Genomic DNA, 23,933 nt, shown 5'->3' on the forward strand with positions numbered 1-23,933 from the left:
ACATGGCTCTGGAAAAAAGATCACTGCTTCCCTCTGTTAGGCCCATATTTTGTACACAAAATAAACAGTTCAGCTACAAGGGCTGACCTAGCACAAGCTGAGTTCCAAATCCTGTTCTTGCCTAGAGCCCCTCCTGGCCTCACTCCTCTGCTTTGATTTGAAGGTGTCACCTCTGGTGGAGCTGGTAATACTCTTTGTTCCCCGGTGGCAGCTAGTAAAAGGCAGCACTGCACAAAAACCTTCCAGCTTAGGTTTTCATGTAATCCATAAAGACAATAAGAAGAAGAATGTCAAGGGGGAAGATGTTTCAAATAGATTTTAAGTCTGATTTCCAATGCCACAACCTGGGACAGGGCATGCCCTTTGCTCAGAGCTGCAACTGCACTTGTCACTTACGGATTTTAAACAGACCAAGAATCTGTTCATGAAGATTTTGTTTAAAACTTTAGAACAAACAGATTTTTATTCCCCCCACCTAGAATTCATTTTTTTCTTTAATTTCTTGGTGATTTAAATGATACAGAAATAATAATAATATGTGTAGCCCCTCATCTAGGCATGGGCTGCACTGTGGTATTACTGCTCTCCTTCCCACAGGTGCTAGGTGATGTGAAAGCTATTCAGCAGCTTTGCAGATATACTCAGCAATGAGCTGCTGCTCAGGCTCATTTAATTAACAATCTCTAACGTTAGGGACCTACTCATTAAACATTTCAGCAAGGACACATAAATGAGGGTGTGAGGAACCCTTCACAGGCAGAGGACCCTTGTCTATCACGAGAGGATGAGAGCAAATAGGACAGAATTCAAAGCCTGGGTCAGATCCTGCTCTGAGTGGGAGTGTAAACAGGGAATAATTCCACTGAGAGCAGAATTGCTTCCAACTTAAAAGTGTTGCAAATGAGAACAGAATCTTTTTCTTCAGTATATCAGATCCCACACCGACAGAAATGTGATGGTACAAGTCATGTATCAGGTGTAATTTCATCAAGTGACACTACTTGTATTAGTTTTGTGGGTGTGCAAAATGATTCTGAGTGGTACAGAAAGGAAGATAAGGGAGGCTTTCATGTCCTCATAGTTACTCATCTTGCAACTTACATCTTTGGCATTTAAATCATAATTACATTTCACATCTCTGGAATGCTAAGTGGATGTTACACCACTTTCCCACTAACACTCATCTTGTGGTAGTCACACCCATTGTTTAACTTCTACCACCCTTTATTTTGTTGCAGAACGCAGCCCACAGAGGTTAACCACAGGCGTTTTTTTTGTCCAAAAGTACAGGGCTGTGGTATTAGCTGAGCAAATTTCAGGTGTTTGCTGCAACAAAATAAAGTGGGAGAGGTCAGTGGTGGGTCTGTATGCACAAAGGTATCAAGGGGAAAAATGGTAGGTTGCAGGCTGGCTTTAGAATGAAGCCTTTGGAGGGCAGCCAAGCGTTGCCCTGCAAACAAGCATTTGCTGGGCGCTCCGGCAGGGTTCTGACAGTGCAGGGTTGTATCATCCTTTTGATCTAGGTGCAAGCCCGTTATCAACGTGCACATCAAGCACATGAAATATCCTATTGTATCCAGACTTGCAAAGGAGGCTCAAGCAGTTAATGAGTTACTGCATCAGGAAGACACAAACTTTTCCCCATTGTTAATGAAAACAAATAATCCTTTAGAGTCTAAAACGTAGCAACCAGGTTGTTTTTTACTTTCATGGAACAAATATACGTTCCTTTGGATTTTAGATGGTCAGCCCAAAAGTTCAATGAGCTGAATAACCAGTGAAACACCAGGCTTCTTTTGCTATCTGCAGGTTTATTTGGTATGTAGTTTATATAGAAAGAAGGAATCTGTCAGCTGCCTTGTAGTGACCCAACAGCGCGCTGCCAAAGCAAAGCTAGGACAGAAGGCAAGCCGCATGAAGACTGGGACTTACACACAATAAGTTACAGCTGCTTCCCAGCGAGGGATGCTTGGCTAAGAATGCATGTCCAGCACTCTCCTCCTGTCTGTATAACTCCTTTGCTGAAGCTCTAAGTCTATTTTACTTCATCCTTTCTTTTCAAGTCAAGCATTAGCTACTGACTTTAAAATTAATCCGCCGGCAGTGAGTACATAGAGGATTTCTGGAAGCCAAGGGTGAAAGTAAGAGCCCACGGGGGGAAAAAAGGATAGTTTGAAACAATAGATCTCTTCTTTTACATCCCAGCCAACTAGGGCATGCATTAGTAACATACACAGTGTTGATGCTAGAACCCTATTTGCACAGGGGAGGAGATCATGGGGAACTGAGCTCTTCCTGAAATAAGGAAAGGGAGCTTTGAAAAGGGAGCTTTGAATTTCTCACATGTAAAGTGTTTTAGTGAGGAGCAATACAACTTCTGGTAGCTGGTTTGCTATTGGCAAGGAGTCCTAAAGACACAATGACAAACTGCTGGGCCAACTGCCTCCTGAATCGAACTATGATCACCTTTCTGTTATGGAAATGACTGGCATCATTCAAAAGCAGAGTGTAGCAGCATTACAGTGTGGAACATCAGCAGCTACAGCCCATGTGACAATCTGTAGCTTACACTGTCAAATGCACACTTTGGCTAAGGTTTATTTAAAGAGATGCCAAACCTGGTGCATATCTGCTCTTTTACAAAAAAAGCTAAATAGTGACCTGCAGTCTCTCTGCTGCTGCTAATGCAAGAGATAATCAATCATTCCTCTGGCAGCTACCCACAGCAACTAGAGGTCAGCAATCCATATTCATCTTTCTTGCAAGTCTGCCAAAATGAGTCTGCGGTCCTTAAGGCAGCAACAAATTTGGCCTGTCCTTGCCTTGAGGGACAACAACTGAAACAAGGAGTTCCAGTGGCCCAGGGAGAAGGACTCACAGATTCCTGCGATAGCTGGGCAGGTCACAGGCCTTCTGCTGATATTATGTTTCAAAATCCAGTCTCCACAAAAGTACTTTTATCTTCTTCCACTCAAATCAGCTACTTAGTGGCCTGTGACAGAGAGTACCCTGCAAACATCAGCCACATGTGGCTGCAGTAGCTAGCAAAGCCAAAACTTTATTTGGTTTTCATTTCCAGTTGAACAGACTTCCTCCCCCCACAATCACAGCTCAACTTCATTCACAGCTAAAATATTCCACTTCCACGTGGTGAAAAACAAACTGAAATGAAAGCTCATATTCTTCCATGATGGCCTTACACCCTCGCTTCTACCAGGGATGCAAAGCTGAACATTTCAAGATGCTTACATCAAGGATTAATTTGACTCCACAAGTATTTCCCACTGCAAGCTGCAATCACAAACTGATGCAGGTGTGGTGAAAAAGAACCAAGTTACTCAAGTTATTCAGCAGTGAAGTCTGAAAACACAGTGATTTGCACATGGGCTTGAATTTTGTCATGCCAGGATCTTTCTAGGGGCAAATGATCTGAAACCCTGATCTGAAACCCTGACCCAGCCTCAGTCTTTGTACTTACACCGTTCATCAGCTGGGATGAGCATTCTGCCATTCTATTCATGCCTTGGATTTCTGACTGAATGTGGATTTCTTTTAAGCTTTCTCTTGGATATGGAGCAGTCTTTTGATCAAAAAAAAGAAGGAAACTGCATGCAAACAGAATGTAATTAAATAGGGGCAGCAGGGGCTTGGATTTTATCACTGGTTTTCCTATGTAACTGCAATCAAGTGAAATTGCAGAGAATTAGGATTCTACAACATTTTCTTTGTTTGAATACCTGGAAGTGGAACCCCTTAACTAGTCCCTTTTGATCACAGAGTTTTCTTTTGCTTAGTTTGAGGTGGTCAAGGCATTCTCTAGTTTTAGTAGGACATCCAGGCTCCTGCTCTGGGAATGCCTCCTGTGCCATAGTAGGCTCAGGAAGAAGAGAAATGCTGACTTAGACTGTGGAGAGGGGGAGGGGAGACAGAAGACACTGCTTCACGTATTTCTTAGCTTTCTCCAGAGAAGCATGCAGCAGCCAGGTAAACTCTAATGCAGTGGGAACCTGTCTCCAGCCTTATGCAGCCCTGTCACTCATGCTTTTATACATTTACAACCATTTTTACCTCCTTTGTGTTTAGTTCTTCATTAGCTACAAGCAGGGAAAGAGGTTTTAATGCAGTGCAACAAATGTAGCAGAGAAAATGAAGTCTCAGCTATCCTTGGATGGCCTTCCTTGTATAATATGGCAGCATACAGAAATGTAACAACATGGACACAAACCCCAGTATAGATTTATGCACCTTATTCATACTTTGGCTTCAAGTCAAATGCAACTGAATGCATGAGCAGAACTATTTCCCAGCACTGGAAATGCTCCCAAACTCGGGAACAGGTATAAATATTAATGCTAGTAGAGAAACAATTCTCTCTCCCCCCTTTCTTCATCCTGTGGGTCATTTAATGAAACACATTTCAGGAACCCTCTGCTTCAGTTCCACACACTTCAGTCCTAGGACACTGATAGGATTTTTAGTCACTATTTGAGAACTCTTGCTGGGCATATATGGAAAAAAGATTTGGTTTTAGGAAATGAAGTGTGTGAACCTCATTCAAATGTTGGAGTTTTGCCAACAAAGCCTCACACTTTGGATTTGCACTAGAACCTCCTGAAGGGTGAATGGATCAGCCTTTGGGGTCTCCTGCCTCCCAGACAGCACAAGGGCTGAGGAACACAGGGTCTGAGGAAGAGCTGCTCTGCTTGTCTGTCTTCTCCCAGTTGCTGAGAGGGCCCTCAGCCCTGCTGGTAACAGGATAGAAGACACTTCCCTGACATGAGGTCTAGTCTGCAAAAACTGCAGGCCCGGGTGAGAGGTTCAGAACTCGTTACACACGGAACCTTCTTGACACCAGCTGGGAACTGGGCCATCTCACTGCCATTGCTGCAGCCGCTGTCATCAGGCAGGCACAGGAGCTGGCTGGGCAGCAAGGCTGCCATGTGCCTCACTCCGGGGGTCGGGCCTACTCCAGCAAAGGCCACAGCCATGCAGCACAGGGCAGGCAGTGGCACTGCGGCTGAGTGCACGGTAGCTGCACTGCTTGGCAGTCCTCCGCATCCCGTGAACCGCACTGGGCTGGTCCCAGGGCTAAAATGCCACCGGCCACCCCCCTGCCATTGTCCGGAGCCGCCCGGCCGCCGGGGGGCGCTGCGAGCGCCCTTCTGCCTCCTGGCCAAGCCCCCAAACCTCCAGCCTCTCCCCTCCACCTTCCCCGCTTATTGGCTTATTGGCTTGGCCGTCCTCCTCCCTCCCGCTTTACCTTCGGGAAGAAGCACGCCGAAGCCACTTTCCCCGCCTTCGTGCAGCGGTTCCACCTCGCTAGGCCCCTTCCCCTGCTCCGGTGGGCGAGGGAGGTGTCGACCCGTTGCCCTCCCCTGCCCTCACCGTGCGTGCGGCGTCGGGCACGCCACGTTACGTCACGGCGCGGCACGGGCCGCCGCCGCCAGCTGACTGCTCACCCCCGGAAGTGATGCAGGGAGGGGGAGGCAGTCTCGCAGGGAGCCGCGGAGGTGAGTGAATTGGACCATGTCTCTTCCCGTCCGCGCCGGGCTGCGGGCGCCACGGGCGGGGGCCCGCCGGCGGCGGCGGGAGCGGCGCGGGGCTCGGTTCAGCTCGACTTGACTCGGCTCGACTTGGCTCGGCTCGGCGCGGCAGGCGGCCAGGGCTGCGGGGCTCGGCCGGCAGCTTCGGAGGGTGCGGGGGCCGTTGCTCTGCCCCTCAGCCCCGGCAGGGCCGGTTGGACGCTGGGGGCCCCGCGCCGCCGCTCTTGCCCCCTCACGGTGGGCCCCCCCGGAGCCGCAGCCCACCTGGTCCCTGTGGCTGGCAGCCGTCGAGGCGGCTCGCCGGTACCGGCGTGCCTGGCCAGGAACCGGAGCCTCCCCCGGTGCCGTGGCGCAGGGCGGTCCCGTCCGGGGTGTTTCTCCGGTTGGTGTTCGTTCGGTCTCGCTCCGTGCAGGCCGGTGGAGCGCTAGGCGTGTAGCGCCGGGTGCTGCCGAACCGAGCCTGCCCGTCACTAACGCATGTGCCCCAAGTCACGGCGCTGGCTTACATCGGGTTGTGTTTTGTTGTTCCATATTTTTCTCTTTCGGGGTGTGCCAGCTGCAGGATCCTAAAACGTTTCCTGATAAACCTTCTCCGAGCGGGCAGCCCCGCGTCCTCCCCAGCACTCGAGATCAGCTGCTTTGTTCAAACACTTCGTGCCCAGCCTTTACACGTGTAACGCTGGAAGGTGTATGTGCTTTGTGTTTTGGGGGAAAAGGCAGACAGATAAAGTGTGGAGCAATTGATTTCCCTGATGGTTCTTGTAATCTGAACAGACCATCTTTGCCCAGCCACTTCTCTTCCTTTAGCTCTCACTCCCTCTCCTGAGCATGTTTACCCTTCCTGTGGAAGCTGCAATCTGTGTTAATCACTCTTGCTCTCTGGGGCTGTGGTGGTACCAGTAAGCCACTCATAACAAACTGTAACTTGCATAATCAGTGTTTCAAGCAAATGTTGATGGAAAGAATATGCCTTTCCTATTAGTGCTGTGGTTGCTGGAAAGAATCGTTGATTATCTTTTAAACAGTTAACACTGCTGACATGCTGTCCTTCAAAATGTTACACTGGTAACTAACTGGGTAGTGTGATGCCAGGTATCAGAACACAGCATTGATCCACAGCTGGTCTCTTTTTTACGTGGTAATGACTGCCACATAACTTAAAGGGGTAATAGGTGAAGTGCCCTGTAAAAACTGGAGTGTGTCTGCACAAAGAAAAAATACAGAACTGCCTTACCTTTCAGAAAATCACAGAGAAACCTCTCTGGGAGTTGGATTTGTGCTGCATGGTCTGTCATCTCTTTTTTGGAGAAAGTTGATCAATAGACTTCTCTTCTACACACATTCTTATCTGTTTAAGAGCCTCTTTGTTAATGTGTGACTGTGGTATTGGTGTTGTATTTGGGCTCGTGATGGGAAGAGTGAATGTCTTGGGTACTGGTGCTTCTGGTGCCCATCTGAACAGTGCTGCATGCTTCCCTGGTAAGAGATAATCCTCACAGAAGGAAGCCTCATCCTTTGTTTTCTATGTGTGAAAGTAAGGAAGTCTGACTTTGTGTTCCTGTCAGTTCTGTAGTTTGTCTTTAAAGCCTTCCACACACAGGTGTGTGTCAGTGGTCTGTGGAAAACCTTTGCAGCCCTTTGCATGAAAGGCAGCGTGCAGTCCAAAGCAAAGATTTTGTGTGCATCAGCAGAAAAAAAGGAGAGCTTGTGATCTGTGCTGAATTAGTTCAGATTTACAAAGTACAACTGGCTTTACAAATGTGCTGCAAATCTCAGCTCTGGTAATGATGTCTAAAATTCTGATTATTTCCTAACAGGAGGTTCTGTGCAGGTATGAATGGTTATAATCCTTCATAATCCTTTAAGAAAACCCTCACAAAACTGTTAATGAGGGAGCTTACATCTTAGCTACTACTTGGCTGCTCAATGTGATGCTTGTGAAACTGCTTTCATCTTAAAACTGACAGCCAGCAATACGATCTGAAGTCTGCTCCTGTGTCTTTAAGGCTGGGCTAGGTGCTGTATCTGCAGAGTTCCTTGCTTTATTTTGGAGTTGAAAGTAGTCATGTTTATTGCAGATTCTAGGCTGTTTGCATCAGTAGTTCCTTAGAATTTGTTGATCTTGGAAATTCATAATTACATCCTGCTGCCATTCAGAGTCAATTGTATTGAAAAAAAAAACCCCAAAGTGATCAGATGAACTGGAGGAGTGGCTTGGTGAGAAAATGAAGAACAGCTCTTTTGGAAGACTGGCACTGAAATTAGTTAGAAGTATATGGGGAGCCAGACAGTTTTGACAAACATCTGAGATGAAGGGACTTGTTCTGACAGATTTGTGTGGGGATAAGGAAGAGGCTTGGTTCTGCTGCTTTCTTTGTTTCAATTTCAGGAATAGGAAAAACTCCCTGTGTGCTGTATGTGTATTGGAGCAGGGGAATATAATGTGGACATGACTTTGTAAACTTGCATTTTCTCTTGGCAGAAAACGTGTAAAGGTGGTCTGGAGATAGGGAAATGCACGGCTTTCCCAGTGCTGCTCAGGACTGTTCCACGCTGTAGCGCTCTGTTTTCCTTATTGGTGCCGAGGAAGTGTTGATAAATGTAATTTAGAGCCTCGGAGCTCCAAGTCCGTGGTGGTGGGGCTTTGGCGTTTTGTTAAGAACTTGCAAAGTGCAGAAACAATGTTATTGTTCCACTAGGCACATGGGTCTGTAGTAGTGAGTGTAACAGGAAAGCTCTGCTCTGAGTAAGAAGAGACTAAAAATAAAGGCATAGGACGTTAGAAAAACATTCCTTCCTTTCATCTTCATCCTTGTAAATAAAGGAGGAGCTGAAGATTGGTGTCCAGAGTTCTTGGAGACTGAAAGAATAATTTGTGAACGCTTTAGGGACTTGCTGGTCACAAGAATATAAGAGGGAAAACCCCTTAACAGCCTTCATCAGAATTCCCCGACCGGGCTCCTTCTCTCTGGCTGCTTCTCCCTAGGGGTCTGCATCTTATCTCGCTGGTTTCCTTTCCTCTATTTGCTTCTGAGTAATAGGCTTTGTCTTCTGGTTACTGGAAGTCTAATAATTTCTTTTGTCTCTTCCCCCTTCCTCCTTTTAAAAAACCTAGATTAAATGGCTGCAATGTTTTGCAGATTAGCTGCGTTGGTGACATAGATTAATTGTGTACTTTACTAAGTTATTCAGCAGTAATGACATAGCAACTTGACTCGAAACAATGGTAATTTAATGGCAAATGTTCAAGGCAAATGTTGCCTTCTGTCACCTGCAATTTACCCCCTGTAAACATGTGACACAAACTGTCTGTGCTGGCTTTCTCGGTGTCTTCTGTACAGTAAGTTGTCTCAAGTGTGTCTTTTGAACCAGTCAGCTATCTCTCTCCTTCCCCCCCCCACCTCCCTCTTTTTTTTCTGGCTCTTGCTTGAGTCAGGTAATTACAGATCTGGGTTGAAGGCTTCCCCAGGAGTGATAGGAAAAGCAGAGACTCGCAGATGCGTTCCCATCGTTCTTGACTTCACCCTTTCGTGAGGTGATTCTGCGGCACTGCTCAGCTCTCGGTGACTGGCTGTCGGTGGGCAAGTCTGAGAGCCCCAGGGGCAGTGGTGGTTACCGAACTGAGGGGGAGCTCTGCTTCCCCTCACACAAATGGCAGTATTCATTCTGGTGATGTAAGGAGGAGGTTCTTGTCACATGTGTGACAATTTGGCCTTGGTGTGACCGTTTGGTGATGGTTTTGCGTTGTGATCTTGGTATTAACCAGAGCAGATCAAGTAAGGGAAGGCTTCTTGCCTGAAAGATAATCTAACACTGAACCTATTGAGACTCGTTATGTCTCTGTGTTATCTCTGTTGGGCAGCTCTCCGGTACAGGGATCTGCATCTTGAAGGAAACAGAAAATCTGAATTTTAGGCAAAGGTTACTTAATTTTTACTAGAAGAGTGATGGTTAGGGAACTGAGCTGTAGGTAATAAAGAACTCTTTCACAGATGTAGGAATACTGTAGAGAAACCAACAAAAGCAGAGGTGGTGAGACAGGATTCCAGTACAGAGAAGGAGCTGGTATAATCTCGTGTCTCAGAACAGTTACAAATGCTGTTCTGTCTGTGGCATCTGGTTTGTGAAAGACAAAACTTACTTAGCAAAATGTGAGAATGCTGCTACTGACCTCCTGTCTCAGTTTGTTGTTCCCAGAAAGTCAGACTGGCAAAGACAGTGTGACAGATATAGTTCTTGGTTGTCTCACTTTTCCTGTTCAGTGAACAGAAGTGGGTTTTTAAAACACCAAAAGGATTATGTGCTCCTGAAAAATAACCAGTCTTATTTTTTGCATCCACATAGTAGCAGAAAGTAACAGTTTTTAGTTCTTACTCTGAATTTACTTTATTTTTACTGATACACAGCTTTTTCTTCTGTAACTTTGAAACAGCTGATGCAGTCAGCCTTATTCTCGAAGAGGCTGGAGGAAAGTCACCTCAATGCTTATGGTTATGGGAGCTGTGTGTAGCTTAGTAAGAGACTCACAAACACAAACATCCTAGAACTTGGGTTTGGCCATTGGCTGGCTGTTCAGTATTTTCATTGCAAATGAGTCTGTACAGAGAGCCTCAAGTACTCTGGATCAGCACATCAATGGGCAGTCTGGGAATGCCAAAGGTCTGAGGTACAGCAGCTTCAAGCACAGTTAGCTGTGCTCGGAGGCAGTGATTATGTCTCACAAATCACAGGATAGTTACCTACACAACTTATGTCTCTTGTGAGACACAAGACATCAAGTGAAATCAAGGATATGTGGCAATTTATTAACTAAACCTGTGTATTGGTTGAAGCTGCCACCAGATTTAGAATAGAATAGACTGACCAGGTTGGAAGAGACCTTTGAGATCATTGTGTCCAACCTGTCATCCAACACTATCTAATCAACTAAACCATGGCACCAAGCACCCTATCAAGTCTCCTCTTAAACACCTCCAGTGATGGTGACTCCACCACCTCTCCAGGCAGCCCATTCCAATGGGCAGTCAATCTCACTATGAAGAATTTCTTCCTAACATCCAGTCTAAACCTCCCCTGGTGCAGCTTGAGACTGTGTGTTCTTGTTCTGGTGCTGGTTGCCTCAAGGAGAGCTGGAAATCCTTGCAATAACTGATCACCTATGTTCCAGTAGTACTCAAAGGAACTCCTTTGAAGCTACCGATACAATTAGCATCTGAAAACTGCAGTGTGAAGGGTTAGGGTCATTCACTGTAGCAGGGAAGTCAGGACTAGGGTCACTTCAGGTAACTTGGTGTATTTTCTGCTTTAAAAATGGCAGTCAGTAGCCAAGTATATGCTCTTAAAGCACTCTCAGATGTCATTTCTTTCACTTAGAACAATTCTTTGTACATTACTTAAATACTGGAGTATTTAACTAACGCTGAAGTTCCTACACAGCTGCATGAAACGAGGGATTCTTTTGGTTGGTAGCCTGTAAATTATGTTACTGAGATGGCTAGTGGGCCTTCTGTAAACTCCTTATGAGCATCTGCTGCCAGAAGTGATCTTAAGAGGTGGTCTGGCTCTTGTCTTTAGACTTGTCCCTTCCCTGCCCTGTTATGCAGCTGTATGGGTCACAGATCTCTCAGCTGCTTTGTGCTAGAGATGGGACACATCACCAGAGCTGCTGGAAAGGCTTTTTTTTTGTGTGTGAAATTGGTGTGTTTTTCTCATTGTTGAGAACAGTAAGAAGTGTCAAGTTCTTCACTTATTACAAGTAGTTCATAGCATATTTTACAACTACAGGAATCCCTTGCTATCTGCCTGAATTATACTCAGCTGAATGCAATGGATGGAGGTGCCTCGGCCACCTCAAGGTGAAGTCTGCTGGCTGCACTTGGTGCAAAAGAAAATCTGTGCACACTTGGCTCAGTTTAAAAGTAAATGTTTCTTTAACATGGCAGAGCAGATTGCAGGCTGAGGTGGTTTTTCAAAGTTTCTGTGGTTTGGCCACAGGATAGTTGCTGTTTTCTGTAGATTAATCTACGGAATAGACCCAGACGGCATAAGGTAAATATTTGTAGCACAGCTACTTTCAGATGCTTACAGTGGGATGCATCTGTGTCAGATATCTGAGGGTCATGGCTTCTGTTGGTCCCATAATTAGCAGTTTTGCTGTAAAGAAGTGAACTGATTGTGTCTGAGCACAGAGTAGCTGCTTTAATTATTCATAACACATACCAAGGTGCTAAAGGTCTATCATGCTGTGCAAAAGTTACAGGCACCCTGGAAAAACACTGAAGGGTGATTCTTTTACAACCCTTTGCACATTAAAGGGGGGGAAAAATCCCCACAAACTCTCATTAGGTGATGATTTGCTTTTCTGTAAATGCCAGACCTTGAGAGTTGTGTGGCCTTTGCCAAGGATCTCAGGGAGAAGGGGAAGATTTGTAGTTTCCAAATGGATGGAGATGAATTGCTCAGTGACCAAATTTTGGGAATTTGAAGGTGGTAGATCGAAACTCATCCAGGATTTGAGCTATATGCAGTGCAAAAAAAGAGTGTGTTCATGTCTTAAGCATGTATGAGGTAGGGAATCCAATGGAATCTGGTTGGGGTTTCAGCTTTCCTGAACACTGATGGTGTGATGTTGAACAGCCACATTGCTTGGCTGTCCTGATTTCCCCTTTGTCTTGCCTATAGCCTAAACAGACTCCTCAAAACAAGTGCATGAATTAGTTTAATTTCTTTACATTAGAGAAGCACCTAGAGGCACCCTTCTCAGATTATGTGCTATTTAGCTGAGGGGACTTGGGTTTGCTCTCTGAAAATAACAGTAGTCCTCACAAATAATTTCACCCACCTAATAAAATATGATGAAGCACACAATGGGGAAGGATTTAAAACTTTTTAAATGGGGCCAAGTGCAAAAACAATGAGAAGAAATTGGGAAGAAGGTATTGTGCGGTTAGAGACTGTGAAAGAAAGGGAAGAATTCAAGTATGATGGATGTGTCTGCGAAAAAGCTGCTAAAGCAATACGTCTTCCACAAGAAGAGGTAGTAAAGTGCCTTTGCTCTCTGTTTCCCTGTTATTTTAAACATTATTAATGGGTTTTTTTTAAGCTAACCTTGTATAATTAGCTACACACAGTGAGCTACAGATCCAAAATGTCTCATCCAGTTTTTCTTATGACTGCATGTTGACCTTTGAACATGAAAGGTGATGTTGTGCCCTGTATCTTCGTAGGGTGCTCCTCAAGACTGCAGAAAGCAGGTTTCTTCTGCTCAGAGACTTGAATGGGAAAATCCCCCTGATGTCCCAGCCCTGGACTTGAAGTGGCAGCACACCACGTTGAGATGCTGGTGTTTGAGGTTTCTGCCTGCTTCTCAGCAACCGTGGGGCTGCTTCTGGGAGCAGGTTTGGTGACAGCTCTGGTTCTTGACACTGAGAGCTGACCTGGCATTATGGGCTATGGCCATGGTGAAGCAGTTTCTGAATCTGTTGTTACTTGAATTTTTAGATATATTTGTGGCTGCCTCTCTTTTCTTCCAGACTAGTGAAGCCTTTCCAGTATGGTCATTCTTGGAGTCCATGTCTTGTTTGAGAAAGTATTCATGCTTCCAACATATGCATGGTCTGCCTTGGTTTTCCCATTGACTGCCAGTTAGCCTTCTGCCAAGTGGCAGCCAAAACTCTGCATGGTCCCTGTTCATGTTTCTGTGTAACTAGCTGGTACTCTGATACAGGTGTGTTCTGTAGAGACAGACTTCACCAGTCTGATCAGTTTGTTTCCGAAGCTTGAATCAAGGTTAATCAGAAATAGTTTGTTATCCTGATTTGGAACAGATTGACCACCTGTTTGCCCCCCAGAATCATAACCTGGCTGTAGTTGATTGAAAGATGCTTGCACTGGAGGAAGTCTGACAATCTAATAATTCATTCTAACTAATTGCAGCAGGACTTTCCTGTTTTTAGACTTCCTATTAAATAACTTTGCATAAGTGTGTTTGTGCAGCAGAGGTAGCAGATGTGCGTGACTGACTGGTGCTAGCACAGCGTTTGGTTGGGGATGTGGTGAGGTGTCTTGTGGGCTAATGAAAGGCCATAATGTGCCCTTTGTGCTGGAGACAGAGTGCTTTTGCTGAGAGAGATTCGTTGCATGTTAGCCCTTGAAATAAACAGTTTCCATAATGTGATGGCTTTGCTGACCGAAGCTTTGTTCGTACTTTAACACTTCTACCCAAGTGTTTGGTGCTGTGGTAGAGAGCTTTTAGCTGCAGGTTGAAATATCCCACATGCAGAGTTGATCCTCTCAATTTTTGACTGCTAAAGAGGGAAATAGTATCACTAATTCTTCATTGATTCCCCACAGAAAAGCAAAGAAAGTTGCCTTTAGTGAGAACACTCAGCTCCTACCTTTGGAAACACTGCTCGTGACAAATGTTGAGGGCAATAGCTGCTTTGGCTCTGCAGTGCCACCAGTGCTCTGGAGACCCAAAGTCACAGAGGGAGTGAGACACAGGTGCAAAAAGAGGCAGGTGAACAAAACAAAGGTCTCCATAATCCTGAGGGTGCATACCATTTACTTTTTTTTTCCCCCTCAGTGGACTGCTGAGCAGGATTGCTAACCAACGATACAGGAGAGTGCTTTGTGAGTTAATGCAGTGTGACAGTCCACCTGTGCCAGCAAGGGGAGATGCTTGGTGATTGCACCTTGCAGCCCTGACCCAAGGACTGAAAGAAAACCTGTGCCACAAAAGTATTGATGCTGCTTTCTACCCTGTCACAGTCACCTTGTGGGATTTAGGATGAAGCCAGCCACAATGCATTGCTGTGCTATGACAGCCTTTAAATACAGGCTTGAAGAGCTTGGGGTTTTAACTGCTAACTCCTCCTAACCTTTGATTTCACATCCCATAATTGTGTTGCCACAGAAGTTTACACTTGCTACTACAAGGTGAAATGGGCAACTTGGTAGAATAAAAGCAGTGAGAATAGAGGAGGAATTGTAGCTGGCAGTTATGACAGATACTAAAATTTCTGGCTCCTGGCTCCAGCCAGTGTGTGTGTAAATATCAGCCAACATGGAAACTACTTCAAACAACCTGAAAAAGTTTGGCTTTTGCTGGGTAGGGCTGAGCTCCATCGGATTCCACTGCTTTTGAACTTGAAATGAGTGTTTGCTTCCAGTATGTCCTGTGGGCAGCTGGAAATGTAGATCTGGTGGATCATAGATTTCTTCCAAAGAAATACAAACCCAATTGCAAAGCAGTTAGTTTGTTGCATGAAGTTGCCATGACAATGGTTTTTAAAATGTGAAGTGTAAGATGTTGCCTCTCTTCTAGTTAAGCAGGCTCCTGGGGGAATGAGGCTGCTCAGTGCCCTGTGTCCCTCTCAGCTCTTCTTTTCCTCCCTCCCTCAAAGACTTATGAAAGGAATTATTTACTTGCAGGGGGCCAAAAGAAATTAACATAAGTGCCAGATGTTACATTTCCTTAAGTACTTGAAATTCATGGGATGCTATGGTCAAGTAGAAGGAAATCCAAGCTGTGGGGGAGGCTGAACACCTCCGTTCCTGTGCGCATTTAACCTGGTTGGTGGCTGTGCCAGTTTAGGCAAAAAAGCTGAGAGGCCGTCAGAGCAGGAGGCAAAAGGGGTTGTTGTTTGTGTGGAAGATGAGGTTTGGAAGTGGAGGATATAAATCCAGAGTGGAGCAGGCTTTTTGGACTGTCTGTTGCAAAGGTAAATGCCTGGAAGTGGTACAGCAGAGATACAGTTTTCCTCTGTGTGGGATACAGGTGAAAGTACCACTCCACAATTCCAGGGGGTTTTAAAGCATTTTGGATGTTTGTTTCCCTGGGCTTCTAAAAGCTTTTTAAAAAAAGCTTTGATCTGAACTAGATTCCATTTGTCTGTCAAATCTGTTCCAATCCATGTGCAGTACTCAAGTTTGGGGGGAAACTCCAGTTCTGTAGATTGGCATGTGCGATAAGAACTTGTTTCATGGTTGTCTTTCTACATCTGTTCCTTTCTTTCTACTGAAGAAAGCACTGAAGAAGCTAATGTTCCCACTTGTTTGCTACGAAGTAGGTCTCATGTAAAAAGTAAGTATGCAGAAAGGCAGCTTTTGATCACCTGTCGGCTCCCTAGGTGTGCTAGGAGCTGTAAGAACAAGACATCTTAATGTTTCTGTTGGTATGGTAGAGCAGAGCAGCTTTGCCAAGGCTTCCTTGCTTGTTTCTGTTGTGTTGCTCATTCTTTTTTTTCCCCTAGATCAGATACAAACAGAAGTGTTGAGTAGGTGCTGTGGTTGTAGCTCTTGCTATACAAACCAGACATACCTTTGTCTGTCATCTTCTCTTCACAGCTTCCTAGTTGCATAGCAGTGCTAGGAATTTAAGAGCAGTGAAGTTGAGCCAGCTCAACTGAACATGGGAAAACAAACATGGAAATGAATGTGCTAGGGAATGAAGAAAAGAATTAGTTTCTAGACCCAAATCATGCTTTGCTAGGTAGCAGCTGTCTGGCACTCACAGATTAAACAGCCACTTAGCTAACATGCATTGACAGTGATAGCATGTCCTCTGTTTTGCTTTGAGTGCATGATAGGAGGAATTAACTCTTCCCTGCTGACAGCCCTACAAGTGTCCGGAAGTCTGCATTTGCTCCTGGCAAACATTTGAGCTTGTCTGCTGTATTCAGTACCAGGTCTATGCTGCATATGCCAGTGCAGAGTTAATGGTGTTAATGCTATTTCCTAAGTCAAAAAGTGTAGTTTTATATAAAAAGACTCTCCTGGCTCTGAAGGGTTTTATGAGATGCATAGTGGCTTCTGAGTGATTTGGTGCGTTTTATGGCTTTCATAGCCACTTCTAAATGTCAAGATTTGTGTGATCTTTTGTCTTGCAGTATTCCATGTGGAACCAAGGGAGCCTGAAAACTGTGGGAGCCTGAAGGAGGCCGTAAAGCTAGTGGAATGATTCCCTGTGTAGCTGAAACTATGTAAGTATTAGATGCTTGCTTACTTGCCCAGTAGCAACTGTTAGAGCAGCAATTGCTTCTGGTTCAGCAGCTACAATGATCCTCTCGTACATCCCCAGTGAAAAGTTTGTGTATCTTGCTCAGAGCTAGAAAAAGGAGGGACACCCATGGTACTGTTCCCTACTCTCAGCTATTTTAGAAGTGATGAATCCCTCTTCACTGAAAGGTAGATGATGCACAATGAAATTCTGTAAAGTTCTCACAGTCAGTGCTCAAGTGTTTGTGAGACGTTGAGGTTTGGTTAAGCTGTAGCAATGTTATCTTTACCTTAGCTAGTGAACTGCTGCTTGAGAAGGGATTTAATGGTTGGCTTAACTGTGTCCCCTTTTGTTATGAGATTCCCTGAATTTGCTCTTGAATATATGGAGGGTTCTTTCCTCTTCTTTCTTGGTACTTTGTGTATTGAAACTCATAGGGAATACCTTCTGATGCAATGCTTCATTAAAGGGCATAATGTTTGGCTGTGTCTTGTTATTCTCTGGATGTATCCAATCATTTCTGTTACTACAATGTTGGTCATTAAGGAAAAACACAGGGTTACTTAAATATCTCCTTTGCATCTTCTTTCCTCCTGCCAGCTCTCCCCCATTTCAGCATGTATGACAGAATTACTGAGTCACTTGGTTGTTTTGCTCCTTTCAAATCTTGGGTTTCATATGATCTGTGTCGCTTGAAAATGGAGAGAAAAGGATTTCCTGACAGTACTTTAAAAAGGCACCAAAAAATTCTTAACCAGAACCAAAAAGCCCCCCCCCCCCCCCCCCCGGCATTAGCAAGGTTTTTCCAATCTTCTCTAGGTTTTCCATTCAGTGTATTGAGTAATAGGGTTCCACACATCCTTTGTTCTTGGAGGGTGGTTTTGCTTTAGCTGGCTGTATTTGCCAGCCCCAGTCTTCCTGTGTTTCAGTTGCTTACATGCCTCTAGAAAGGAGTAAGGAACATCATTGTTGGTCTCTGCTTTGCAGTTCCTGTTGTGTGGAAGATGGCCTCATGGGCATCTTGGTGATTCATATTTACTGTAGGTTATTGCTCAATTCTTGTCTGACTAATCAAATGTCTTTGGGAGTACTGCATCCTGTAGTGCCGAGTACGTTTCAACCTTAGCCCTGAATCTTGATCCCTTTTAGTAAAAGGGCAAAACTAGCAGCCACTGCTGCCTTTTTTGTCTCAATGTTATGTTACAAGCCTGTTACAGCAATTTGGCTCTTTCAAACTGATCCTTCTGGGAACTGGTGCTTTGCCATCAATCCAGTGCAGCCTTTGTGTACACGACAACTTTATCCTTGTAGTTCCCCATCCAGCTGGGAGAAATACCCCTGCATGTCCTTGTGCTCACTTAACTGTAATGGGCATGACCTAGATGTGACATTTGCTTTGCTCTGCAGCTCAATGAGTAGCTCTGTTCACTTTCCTGAGAGTGCATTTTCATACTCCTTCAGTGCAGCTCCTGATGCTGCAATTGGATCCTCTCTCTCCATCCTTCCTTAACAAAAGGGCCAATTTCTCCCACTTGTTTCTATCTCCTTCCGAGGCTCTTGTTCCTTTCATGCCTTGAAACCTGAGTCATGTAGGAAGCGGAGGTGACTAGTAAGTGAATTGGATGCAGCTCAGGAGGTAACTGATGGAGTGCCCAAAGACTTTTCTCTTGCAAAACCAGATACATGTGCAAACTGCTAGAGGATGCAGGCTGACTTTGTTGTGTTTTTTAAAGCTGTTTTTACTATTTTGGGGGTAGAGTGCTTCAAAGTGTCTGGCACATGGCATCCAGTTTCATGTGGTAGAAAAGTGAGGAACTGCAGCAACTGTACTTCAGTATCTTCTAGTGTTTGCTCCTAATGAGTAGGGTTGTACTCTGTAAACCTCAGAGGAAGGAAGAACTCTGTTGCTTCAGGGAGGAGCAGTGCTAGCAGAGCCCAGGCAGTGGCTGCTCAGGAGCAGCAGTCAGCTGTTTGCAAGGCAAGTAGGTTGGAGTGCAGCAAGTGTGTGTGTTAGAGGGGCATGCTGCAGGGCACGCTGCAGGGAACATGGCTAACCTGCACTCTATGGGTTAATGTTACTGTGCTGACAGTGGCTTTCTGAAACACCTGTTGGGACACTTCCTCACTCAGGTGTTTAATAATACTGGCTGACCTTCCTTTGGTGTGTTGTGGTGCTGTCTTGACAGTAAACTCTGTTTCATCAGACTGATGATGTCACTTTGTAATCTTGCATGTTGGATTGTTGTCCTCATTCATGCAAACGGTTGCTTAGAAAGCTTGGCAGCAGGAATCACTGCTCTTAGGAAGAGTTATGGACAGAGTATGGGAGTTAGTTCTTCAAACTATCTTTTTTAAACTTTACATTGAGGATTCCTGAAGTGAGTTGGATTCATCTCTATCCCTTATGCTGCTTGTGATTTGACAGCTACCAGCTCCTTTAGAGGGAAGGACTAATAGGCAGCTGTTCCTACGCTGTCCATAGGGAAGAGCTGTTCTGAATCTCCAGCAGCTAATTGCTGTTATGTGTTTGAGCAGAAAGTGCTGTAAGTTAGCAAAATTTGACTTTAGTGCTAGTTTTTACTCAGGATATTTTTTATTCTGTTCCTTTACTTGTGTGCTTCACACTGAAGAAAAACTTAGTTGAAGTAGTGCTAGCTGCTTTCGAGAAACTGATGGAAGAACAAGGTTTAGTGTAGACTGAGCATTTGATTTCTCATGGGTTTAAAGAAAGGGGGGGGGGGGAGGAGCACAGAAAGGCTGGTATCTGGAAGTTAATCACGAAGCAGTAATTTACACTGACTAATAATATCCTGTTTGTTTTGGTATAATGAAAAAATGACTGGTGTAGACTGGAGAAGATGATGTTGCTCAGATGCACGACAACACAGGAACCAGTGCCAGGCTGTACTCCAGAGTTCAAAAGCTGTGAAGTACTAAGGATCAGTGAAATTGTCTTTTGGGTTGTTTCTGTGGAAATGCTTTTCCTAGTGAATCATTTTAAATGCAAATGCATAAGAGACTATTCTTGACTACATTAAATGGAACTTTATTTGCCTGTAAAAAGGATGCTGTAAAGTTCATCTTTAAAGCTATTTGATGACAGGATGTCCCAGATGTTTGTTCCTTCTGCTGCTTGAAAAGAGGTCTTTTAGTTTTGTTTGTGGATTATGGGCTTAGGGAAAGGGACTGAGGTGGGGAAGGGAAGCCAGGTAGTTGAAACTAATACCTTGCCTGCTGTAGTGTACTGGCCAAAAGATTGATTGATTTAGCTTTTCCTCATGAAACCACATAGGTACTGTTTTGCCAAAACAGGCTGAGCAGAGATCTGTGTTTGTAACCCTAATACCTGGAGAATTCATCTGCACTTGCTGCTGCTGTTCTGAACTGGTTTACAGCTTCAAACAGTGGTTTGGTCTCAGAAGAACTTTACCCAAGGAGAAAACACAGCAAAAACTGACAGGACATCTATTTTATGCCTTCATTTTTCATTTTTGTCTCTCTTCTCTTCTTGTTCTAATTCTGTAACCCAAAAGCAGTAAACAAAAGACAAGGCAAACCCAGTTTTTAGGTTTGAGGCCTTTGCATAATTGACAGCAGAGATGAAATGCAAATAGGTGGGTAAAGGAGGAATATGATAAGCAATTGCTTTCTTGGAGTTGATGTTTCTGGGAAATGGACTCAGCGTGGCTGCATGCTGATAGGATAAGTGTCAATATCAGTGTTAGTTTGCTTTTAATAGGGGAAATGTAAGAAACCTGTTCTGTGGGTAAAATACCTTTCCCAAACATGCAAGGTTTTAACATTGTGATTTCTAAACCCAGAGGATGATGTTATCTTGGCATTTTAATTTTGATCTTTAAAAGAACCCCTAACAGGAATTGCCACTTCTTATCTGCATGTGTGTCTCCCTGAAAAAGGCTCCATTGAAAGGGTCCCCTGGTCTCTTCTCCCAGGCAGCCAGTACCAGAACAAGAGGACACAGTCTCAGGCTGCGCCAGGGGAGGTTTAGGTTGGATGTTAGGAATAAATTCTATACAGAGAGAGTGATTGCCTATTGGAATGGGCTGCCTGGGGAGGTGGTGGAGTCCCCATCCCTGGAGGTGTTCAGGAGGAGACTTGATGGGGTGCTTGGTGCCATGGGTTAGTTGTTTAGGTGGGTTGGATTGGTTGATGGGTTGGACACGATCTTGAAGGTCTCTTCCAACCTGGTTTGTTCTATGTAATTACCTGAAGGGAGGAAACCACTTGAAACAATGAATAATTCCCAAACACCATCTTGCTTGAAAGCTGTCTCTCTTCCTTTCTGCAAGCACACTTTGTGTGTGTTTTAAGAACAAAATTTAGATTCTAAATTCTGTTTTAAAAAAGCCTCTAGAACTTCCTTCTTCCTCTCCCTGCCACATCCAGAAACACCAAACCAGCCCCAAAACTCAGACCCCTCTTTCCCCAGTTGCTGAAGGCAGTTGAAATCTAACGCTCGAGTCTCTGCCAGGTTGTCCCATCAGTGTCCCTATCCCCTCCGCTACTTTGAGCGTTTTATACTCTACATTTAAAGTGTAGCCACACTTTATAAAAGCACTTCCTTTCAAACATTTCTGGGTTAGAGTAGTCTGTCTTGATGAAGCCTGTGTATGAATCAACCTCTTTGTAACCTATGTTGCAGTAAGAATTTTAGGAATTTCCTTTATTAGGGCCCGTTGGTGTACTGCAGCCCCTGAGCGAGCCAGCATTGATTTCTAGGTCAAACAGCTTGGAATTGCCTGAAATTTATGGCATATGCCAACCTCCTGTACACTGCTCCTTTTCAGGACGCCAGGCTTGAATATCCTGAAGTTGGTCTACTGCTGGTGAATGTTATCCCACATTTAATACTTAAAATATTCCAGAGAAACAGCAATGTGACTCTGAAACTGTTTTTCAGGTCAGTTGACTGCCGCTAATGGCATGGTGAGATGTGTTGAGGAGCAGCTGCGAGGGTGTCCGTCGGCAAGGGGACTGCTCTAGAAGCTGGGCTCACAACATCATGGGCCAGTGTGTCACCAAGTGCAAGAATCCTTCTTCTACCCTTGGCAGCAAGAATGGGGAAAGGGAATCTGGAGGCAAGTCGCATAGTAAGAGAAGCGCAGTCCACAAAGATGACCATGGTTCAGCTTGCGGGAAGTCTTCAGGTGATATCCTTGTGAATGGGACAAAGAAAACAGATGCTGCTGTAGAGTCCTGTCAGCCTCCAATGTTCTCTGGAGACACAAAGAAAGACTCTGTTTCCAGCACGGAGGAGTCCTCGCTTCAAAGGATCGGGGAGTTGTTTAGGAGGTATAAGGACGAACGGGAAGATGCCATACTGGAAGAAGGAATGGAACGATTTTGCAATGACCTCTGTGTTGATCCCACTGAATTTAAAGTGCTAGTTTTGGCTTGGAAATTCCAGGCTGCTACCATGTGCAAATTTACAAGGTTAGTTCTTGTAGAACTTGTAATTATTTTCATATGTTTAAAGTCTATCCTGTCAGCTGTGTGTTGGAGAGACAGCCTCATTAGCTTCACGTTCTTATTTCTTCTAACACTTGCATTTTGATCACATTAATTCCTACCACTACAGAAGGTAAGCTTTGTCTTGTCCTCTTTTTCCCTTCCCCCTCACAGTGGGTTTCAGAACAAAAAAAAATACTGGTTTGGACATTATGCTGCTAATGTTGAGCAGTGTAGTGTGATTCTGTAGACATTCATTTATTCTCAATTCACCAAAAGCAGTTTTAGGGTATCCAGCATTAGCTCAGGGATAAGATTAGATACTGAAATTAATTATTGCTCTAAAGCAATGTAAGATTCCTTAGTAATTGCTACCAGCTCTGCTCTGCTACCAGCTGCTTCTGAAGTGCAACACCAGTTGGGCAGGAACCATTCTTAATGTCTTTTTTTTTTCCAAGAGTAATCCTGTTAAAGCATAGAGAGGGAAGGAACTGTAAGATTTTGGGCACTGGTAGCTGTTTCATACTGTCTGACAAATGATTGATGTTTGGAGTGCTGTCTCCTTCTGGACAAGGGGAACAGTCAGCAAGCTTATAGCATAGATGATGTTTCAGGAAATGACAGAACAGCTAAAACTTACCAGAAAACAAAACCAACCAACCAAAAAAATCCCACACAAACACACCCACCCCCACAAATAAACCAGCTAAACCCAAAACTAGAACAGCCCCCTACACCTTGATTAAGAATGAGTAGAGGCTTCTTTCAGAGACTTGCTGAGAGAGAATGAATTTGTGATTTGGGGTTTATCTAGATTGAGTAACACTAACTGTTTTTATTCAGCTTAACTTTTCCAAATTACTTTGGTGTTCTGAGCCTTGAACCAAGCCTCTGCTGTGCACTGAACACAGAGCTTTTCCAGTGTCTTCAGAGTCTTTGTGGATGTGTCAAATGGATGAGTTACTCTGGAATGCAAATGTGGATTCACTAGAGGCTGACAGGTATTTGCAGGCATTCAGCAACATGTTAGAGGAATTGCAAGTAGTGTCTCTCATTCTGCACAACCACCATGAGATTTAATAATGTTTGGGTTGCTTTCCTGGAGATGACAAATCTAGTGGTGAGAGGCTACTTTTAAGGATACAATTCATGGTACAGGTGCTGATCAGCTTCTTCCATCAAAGAAAGCAATGTGGTCTTCCGTTCTCCTGAGCAGTGCCCCATCTCCTGTCTTCCCTCCAGCCTGACTCGTGTCAGAGCCTGCTGGCTGTGGTTAATATTGGCTGGTTATAATGGTTGCTCATGAGTGTTAGAGAAATCAGAGCTAACCATCTACCCACTTGGTTAGGTTATTAGTAAGTCAATTAGTCCAGTACTGGTGCTTTGAGCAGTGTTTATAGATTGCCTGTTTTGTGTGGTGCCCTGCTCTCTTCTGTTCTCTTGGCAGGTGCCTTGCTGACCGCTGCTGTTGGCACCTTTTTTATTTCACAGGCTGGAAGAGCAACCAAAAACCACAGGAAAGCCACCAGTGAACTGCTCTGCCCTTTGAGAACAGCTCAGCCAGGGCCATGGGTGCTTAGACATGTGCAGTATTGAATCAAGCTGGTTTATGTGGTGCTTTCAAACATTTAGCATTTCTTCTATGGTAAATTTCCTTTTTGATGTGGAGGCACTGGATGTGGTAGTATCAAGCAGTCATCCAGACAGCAGAATCTTTCAAATGCTAATAGTACCCCAAGAGATCTGAGGGTTTGTGGTTCCTCAGGCCATGAGGAGCTTCTTGGAAATACCCCTCTTTCCCATAGCTCCTGTTGCCCAAATCATTGTGTCACCTGGACCTCGTCTTGTGCAGATAACTCTCTTCTGATTGAATACAGCTGAGTGGCAGAGGGAAGCGTGCAGCATATGAGGTGGGGGGGATG

The 23,933-nt window shown here is 44.7% G+C and overlaps 2 protein-coding genes across 7 annotated transcripts in view; one reads left to right on the forward strand and one right to left on the reverse strand.

Annotated features, from left to right (window-relative positions):
* Positions 1-5,412, reverse strand: part of LYRM1 (LYR motif containing 1) — a 25,227-nt gene extending 19,815 nt beyond the window's left edge. For 2 of the 3 annotated variants that reach the window (XM_068146814.1, XM_068146815.1), the window contains exon 1: positions 5,261-5,342. The gene's annotated coding sequence lies outside the window, so the exon portion shown is untranslated. Of the gene's footprint in view, positions 1-5,260 lie in introns of all 3 variants that reach the window. The other variant, XM_068146816.1, reaches the window with a different exon arrangement.
* Positions 5,359-23,933, forward strand: part of DCUN1D3 (defective in cullin neddylation 1 domain containing 3) — a 26,522-nt gene continuing 7,947 nt past the window's right edge. The window contains exons 1-3 of one of the 4 annotated variants that reach the window (XM_068146810.1): positions 5,359-5,510; positions 16,433-16,525; positions 21,464-21,996. In XM_068146810.1, the coding sequence (XP_068002911.1) occupies positions 21,566-21,996 (431 nt within the window). In that variant the 5' untranslated portion in view covers positions 5,359-5,510; positions 16,433-16,525; positions 21,464-21,565. The other 3 variants (XM_068146812.1, XM_068146813.1, XM_068146811.1) reach the window with 3 other exon arrangements.

Source organism: Melanerpes formicivorus, unplaced genomic scaffold (assembly GCF_026170545.1).
Source record: "Melanerpes formicivorus ecotype bairdi unplaced genomic scaffold, bMelFor1.0.p_v2 SCAF_14, whole genome shotgun sequence".
Classification (NCBI taxonomy): domain Eukaryota; kingdom Metazoa; phylum Chordata; class Aves; order Piciformes; family Picidae; genus Melanerpes; species Melanerpes formicivorus.